We start from the raw sequence: 7,130 nt of genomic DNA, 5'->3' as shown, positions 1-7,130 counted from the left end.
TTTGGCTCTTGCAAAATAGACTGACTGGCTTAAAAACTTTGTCCCCAAAAATTGCGTTGGTTTTGGATTTAACTCTTTTATTTAGAAAATTACAACATCCCTATTTACTGAGTGAAATCTTACACAAGTCTAGTTGATTCCAAAATGAAAATTCTGTCATCATTTACTCTCATGTTGTTTGAAACCTGTGTTTTTTAAACTTTCAGGCAACAAAAAAGCAAATCTTTAGCAGAATGTTCAAGCTGCTCTGCGTTTATAAAGTTTTTGCTTTTGACCTTTGGCCCTCACTTCAACAAAGAAAGCTGTTCTTATTTTTTTAACCATACCTTTATCGTCAAGAACGATAACAATAGAAAAGAAAAGAAAAAACACAAGCGCTTTTCTTAATTATATTGGGTAGCTATCAGCTTAAGACACTTAATGTAGGACTTGATAACGTATTCTCAAGGCATAGCGGTTTATTACAAGCGGATATTTACAAGCGGTTTATTTAAAACAGAGCAACATTGGGCTCATGTGGTCATAAGACACTCTGTTCACACCAGTTGCATAAAGTTCATAGCAGACTGCATCTTAAAGATCAATTTAATTCATTCACCTGCTCAACAACAAACAACCAGCAATAATGGCAAAGAAGGTCACCAAGAATTTGGCTCCAAAAATGGGATTTCTGTGTGTCCATGCTAAACTGGCTGTTTCACCAAATGCAAGCAGTACTTTAAGTGCTTTAAGTCGTGGCCTAATGGTTAGAGAGTCGGACTCGTAACCCAAAGGTTGTGGGTTCGAGTCTCGTGCCGGCAGGTATTGTAGGTGGGGGGAGTGAATGTACAGCGCTCTCTTCCACCTTCAATACCATGACTGAGGTGCACCGAACCCCCAACTGCTCCCCGGGCACCACAGCATAAATGGCTGCCCACTGCTCCGGGTGTGTGTTCACGGTGTGTGTGTGTTCACTGCTGTGTGTGTGCATTTAGGATGGGATAAATGCAGAGCACTAATTCCAAGTATGGGTCACCATACTTGGCCACATGTCACATCACTTTCGTCACTTAAGCAATGTGAAGAGCCATCTAGTGGTTTGTGTACTACATGGGAACTACATGTCTTCTCTAAAGGCATTTTATTATATTTGGTTGTAGTGTACTTCATTAATGCATTTTTACATTTTCATACATAGCTTACAACTATATGTTTAATAGTAGGCCAAAATCAGTGTGCTGATGCACTATTTAACTTTCAAATATAGCCATAATTTTAAACTGAACTTCTAAGAATTTATGTAATGTAAATGTAAAACTGCAAAATCTGTATATAGTGTGCTGCAAAAAAAACAAAAGATATGTAATACATAAATGAACATAAAATATTCAAAAAGTAAAGAAAATAATAATACAAAGAAATCAATAACCTGCACTGTTAGACAGGATTATAGCTTAGAAAGTCAAGAATGATGTTCATGTATTGTCAGTAATATACTGTAAAACTCTTAATGAGAAAAGTTAGAAAGGACATCACAACACTGATGTGTTTTGTGTTATGCAGTAAATCAACATAAACGAATATGCATATAGGCTTGATATTAGTAAACTAATAATGATTATAAATGAGTACGTTTTCTTATTAAAAATGTGACTGTTGACATTTAATTCCACAATTCATATACAGTATGTTTGAGAAGAAAAGACCACATGCAGTTAATTGTCATTTCTTTGCTCTTCATTTTCATTTCAATACCCATTTACATTACAAAACGTCCCAAACAATGGGCAACAAAATGTTTTATGGTTTTATGAATTATATTTTCTTGTAATTCTGCTAACCCTTCTTTGGTATTGAGAAACCCCTTAAAATCCTTTAGAAAGTAGTATATGGAAAATGTATGTATACGACAAACATTATTATTAGCATATTATTTGCTAGTCTGACAGTCTTTGCTAACTGCTATGTGTGACAAAGTCAGATGTACTGAATAAGTACTGTAAGTTAAAATGTTTTATCAATTTAATTAAACTGTTAAAAGCTCTTTGGCAAGTGTTATAAAAGTAATGATAAAGTGAAGTGCAAACTCATTTGGTGATGATAGCAACAGCTTTCTTCATCCAAGCATTGTCACTGAGTAGAGAGAGCATGAAACGAGCCACATCTCCTCTTGACACAGACTGACCAACCGGCAGACCATTTTCATCAGGGACATAATAACCTTCATGAGTGAGGAACTCGTTGGCTTTGAAAACAACAAGAAAAATAACACTAAAATTTGTGGTAATCTAATGGCTTTGAAGCAAAAGCAAACTTCCAATGATTCATTTGTCAATAAGCATTTTACATATTACTTAATGTTAAATGCTACCAACAGTTGAAGAAAACATATATATATATATATAAGTGCTGTCAAACGATTAATCGCATCCAAAATAAGTTTTTGTTTACATAATATATGTGTGTATACTGTGTATATTTATTATGCATATATAAATACAACCACATGCATGTATATATTTAAGAAAAATATGTTATGTCTATATATTAAATATATTTATATAAAATAGACTATAAATACATAAATGTATATACATGCAAATATTTTCAAAATATATACTGTATGTTTGTGTATTTATATATACATAATAAATATACATAGTACACATACATATATTATGCAAACAAAAACGTTGATATGGATGCCACAATTACGTAATCGTTCAAAGTCCACTTATGTTATTCTGTACGCTTAAGATGTTTTTTTCTTTCTACATATTATCTTAAGGATTTTTCCATTGCTTTAGTTTTAGTATAACATTATAATACCATTCATATTTTGACTTTTTTATAATTGAAAGAAGAAACCAATCTGATGTATATTTGACATTTGAGCCTTAATACTATAGAAAAGCCCGATAGGTTTTTCAGTTAGAGTGTTTTCAGCTTATTTTCAAATAAAAATACGGCATGAAGTTGCATCAAACAATGGTATAAACATTATTCAATGTAAATTGTGATAATCGTAATTAATAATCGTAATTACATTGTTTGCATAATATATGTGTGTGTACTGTGTATATTTATTATGCATATATAAATACAACCACATGCATGTATATATTTAAGAAAAATATGTTATGTCTATATATTAAATATATTTATATAAAATAGACTATAAATACATAAATGTATATACATGCAAATATTTTCAAAATATATACTGTATGTTTGTGTATTTATATATACATAATAAATATACATAGTACACATACATATATTATGCAAACAAAAACGTTGAATGCAATTAATCGCGATTAATCGTTTGACAGCACTTATATATATATTAGGTTTTTCAGTTAGAGTGTTTTCAGCTTATTTTCAAATAAAAATACGGCATGAAGTTGCATCAAACAATGGTATAAACATTATTCAATGTAAATTGTGATAATCGTAATTAATAATCGTAATTACAATTTCAAGGGAATAATCGACAATTATGATTTTTGTCATAATCGTGCAGCCCTAATATATTGAAGTTTGTGTTTTATTAATAGATCCCACCTGTTGTTGGCATATTCTTCAGACCAGGAGGACGGACAACAGTCCAGTTGATGTCGTCAGTCTGCTTGAGAAAGTTTTCCATTTCATACATGTTGTTCAAAACACTTCTAATCATGGGAAGCAACATGAAGCGGATGAGAAAGGAAGAATTGGAGCCTGAATCAGCTGTGAAGAATGTCATAGCAATCCAATTACTACACCAAGTCAAATGATCAGACCAAAAATACTGTGAGGAAAAGACCCTTCAGTTGTGCATACCATACATAATAACAGCACTTACGGTCAGTGTACCATGAGGTCATGGTGATGATTCGATTGACTTTGACTTCACGCATAGCATTTAATGCTGCCTTCATAGACTGGGTGTAACCAGTGACTCCGTAAAAAAATGAGATTGGAAAGCCAAGACAGGACAACACAGCATCCTGTCCTTTGAAGTGCGGTTTCAGGCAGTCTTCTGAGAAAATGTCTGCTTCAACCACCTGTCACATGAGGGCATGCGGTTAAACAGTACATGGTTGAGGCTGCATGCTAGTTGTAGCTACTGATTACTGAAAATCTAAGAGATAAAATGTGCATCATCTGGACTGGAACACATGAAATATTATCTACATTGCATTGCCACAGCAGGCAGCTTAGTGTAAATCATCTCATTATTTGGAATTGCTGTGTCTGGATAACAGTCCTTAAAAACCTTTACTTCCAGCACAAAAATGTGGCAAGCAAATCATGTGATGATATCAACCCATAAATTAAACACATTGAAATTTGATGCCACCCTTGTGACTCTTATGCAAAATATTAGCTGTCTTTTTCAGTGGTACTGTACAAAAACGTATATAACAACTAAAATAAAATATAAAACAAACACTTGCATACAGTATACAGTGAGTTATGCATTAAAAAGTTAACATTTTCACCTCGGTGAAACTCTTCAATATTATTCCAATTCTAAAACAAATAGTCATTTCAGCATTTACCATTGTGCAGACTTTAGTCAACTAGATAAGAAAGAAAATATGAGCTAATGAATAGCTCAGACTATTATACTCATATAAACTATTCATTTTGTCAAGAAGGACCTTGCAAAATCATGTTATTGTGAATCTGCAGTCCAACCCATTACTTATACCTGGGAGCAATTTATAAACAATGTAACAAAAAGTATTTCAAAATTTCACTATGCTTTTTCAAAAACAATAACAATATAGAACTTTAAGCTTTCCTCCTACAATTTACCTTGAGGTTCTCGTGCGTCAGCGTCAGTTTTCCCGGGTTTCTGACGACTGCCGTGACGCAGTGTCCTTGCTGAAGAGCCTGCTTGAGCAGCTGCTGCCCGGTCTGACCAGTCGCGCCAAGAACAGCGATCTTCATGATATATCTGGACAGAACCTTGCTGCTAAAACACGAGAATGTGTGAAATGACAGCTGCCATTACATAGTCACACTCGTTTGTACAACACCCCAGAGAAAGGGTTAAAAATATGAATAGAGAATCTTACAGGAATAAGGTTAATGGAAAAGTTCGTTTTTAATCTGCTTGTGATATAACCTGCTTATCTAATGTCTGGAAATGACATGTATTATATCAAGACTCCTCCTCAAGAACAACAACATTAAATGTCTTTGCGGACACATTAAAACTGGAAGTGTTTTTAGGGAAATCACACTTTTCGAGGGAAGATATTTGTAAATGATCTTAAGAATGTGAGCATTACCAAATAAAACATTTATACATGCCGTCAATGCGCAAACACCTAAGAAAACAACAAACTTTAGTGACATAACGCATGTCATCTAAGCGCACTGTGTAAATGCGGTGATGATCAGCAGCATTTGATGTGCAAAAAGCCCAGTGTTTATCCTACATGGATCGCAAAAAACACACAGCAGTAAAAATATTCTTGACAACAAGCAAACTTACTCTAAAATCGCTCCTGACGGTGTGGGTGGCAACGCAACAGTACACACATGCATGCGCTCTCTGCTGTCAAACAGCTGCTGATATAACTTGTGGACTCGAGTGCGCATGCGCTTTGCGAGAATTCCACGCAAGAGTCCTACCAGGAAAAAAAAAAAAAAGCTACATTACATTATAATAAAAAATGTCGCATTATGTTTTCTTTTTAACATTTTTTTACATTTAAATCTGTTGTAAAAATATATATTTTAATCAACAATCGTTTTTGTAAATTGTAGTTATGCATATTTTTTTAAACGTATGTTTGTAATCGGTAAATATAAGAACGGCGTGTAACTGTGCAGACTACAGTTTATGTTCTATTACAAAAAGAAAGGAGGTAGAGCTTTTTCGCATTTGGCTCCCAACCTCTGGAATAGCCTTCCTGATAACGTTCGGGGTTCAGACACTGTTAAATCTAGATTAAAGACAACTCTCTTTGGCCAAGCATTCAAATAATGCATCTCATAATCTTGTACTGCAGTTATATCTGATCAAATGCACATTATTATTCTTTAGCTTGGGTTAAACAAATCAATTTTGCTTGGTTGGAACAGCAGCTACGCTAATTATGTCTCTATTTGTTTCTCTGTTTTTGCCGTAACTAGGATTTACACAAGCTTCAGTCTGGATCCAGAACACCTGAGAAGAGATGATGCCAACCCCTCAGAGGACCTCAGATGATGACAACCCTGAAACAACACACAGAACTACCACATTTTGCTATAAGTTTGATTGCATCATATAATAATTGCTGTTAATTACAAATAAACTTGAATTGAATTGAACAAAAAGCCCATGTATCGTCAAGTTATGTTTAGCACGGACCGTACTCATGAATCGAATCCCAGGAACGTCTCGAGGGAACCCATGAAGAATTAATCTTCTGGGTTTGACATCATGGCTGTATCGTTAGAAATGTAATAAATATTTTCTTAAATATTTTGATTAGCCTATACGTTTTTCTTTTACTTTTTAGATTTTGTTGAATGAATAATTGCGACCACAGAAATATGTAAATGGCAAACCAATGAAAATCTTCAAATATACCCATAGCCTAAATAACGCGAACTGTATTGTACTGAAATGATTCCAGGATGGAAACATTAATCGGACGGACCAAGCTTCATGATTAACAGAAACTTTATTCACAGCAAAGCTTTACGCGTGAAGCACTTTTATTTGATTCCACACCGCATTAAACCAAAAAAAGGGACTTTAGTTAGGCACAAGTGTGTTGACAGTGGACACCACCCCCTTCTGGCTAATATGTTACTGTCACAACAATCACTTCAGTTCCGTTTTCAAATACAGAAGTTGGGCAGAGCGTGAAGGAGTCTTTGGTTTCGCATGTTCAGATGTCACCATCACAAGGACAGTTAGTGTTCAGTATTCACCATGAAGCTAGAGATTTGTCTGTTCCTCAGCATGACAGTTTTCTGCGTATCGACAGCTGATTTTTCTCCTCCAGTGGTAAACATCAGTCTGGACGTGCCTGCATATCAGCGATGGACTCCTCTGAAGAACCTCTATGACATCGATTTCTTGAGAAAAGCTGCATCTGAAGTGATCGAGTAAGTATCAGACCGTCTGATAACCACACGCACGCTACGAAAACGTTGCTTTC

At 34.6% G+C, this 7,130-nt stretch overlaps 2 protein-coding genes across 3 annotated transcripts in view; one reads left to right on the top strand and one right to left on the bottom strand.

Annotated features, from left to right (window-relative positions):
- Window positions 1-1,701: 1,701 nt before the first annotated feature.
- The window catches only part of LOC107699747 (flavin reductase (NADPH)-like), a 13,286-nt gene continuing 7,857 nt past the window's right edge, over window positions 1,702-7,130 (bottom strand). The window contains exons 2-6 of one of the 2 annotated variants that reach the window (XM_016501096.1): window positions 5,468-5,603; window positions 4,783-4,942; window positions 3,824-4,025; window positions 3,544-3,708; window positions 1,702-2,224 (exon numbers count right to left, since the gene is read on the bottom strand). In XM_016501096.1, the coding sequence (XP_016356582.1) occupies window positions 2,067-2,224; window positions 3,544-3,708; window positions 3,824-4,025; window positions 4,783-4,942; window positions 5,468-5,574 (792 nt within the window). In that variant the 5' untranslated portion in view covers window positions 5,575-5,603 and the 3' untranslated portion in view covers window positions 1,702-2,066. The remainder of the gene's footprint in view (window positions 2,225-3,543; window positions 3,709-3,823; window positions 4,026-4,782; window positions 4,943-5,467; window positions 5,604-7,130) is intronic. The other variant, XM_016501097.1, reaches the window with a different exon arrangement.
- Window positions 6,749-7,130, top strand: part of LOC107699746 (N-acylethanolamine-hydrolyzing acid amidase-like) — a 5,534-nt gene continuing 5,152 nt past the window's right edge. Inside the window, exon 1 of the mRNA XM_016501094.1 lies at window positions 6,749-7,077. Within this exon, the coding sequence (XP_016356580.1) occupies window positions 6,902-7,077 (176 nt within the window). The 5' untranslated portion in view covers window positions 6,749-6,901. The remainder of the gene's footprint in view (window positions 7,078-7,130) is intronic.

This window comes from Sinocyclocheilus anshuiensis, unplaced genomic scaffold (genome assembly GCF_001515605.1).
Source record: "Sinocyclocheilus anshuiensis isolate Anshui unplaced genomic scaffold, SAMN03320099.WGS_v1.1 scaffold278, whole genome shotgun sequence".
Lineage (NCBI taxonomy): Eukaryota > Metazoa > Chordata > Actinopteri > Cypriniformes > Cyprinidae > Sinocyclocheilus > Sinocyclocheilus anshuiensis.
The sequence above is the reverse complement of the archived record's forward strand: the minus strand, read 5'-3'. Positions and strand labels throughout refer to the sequence as shown.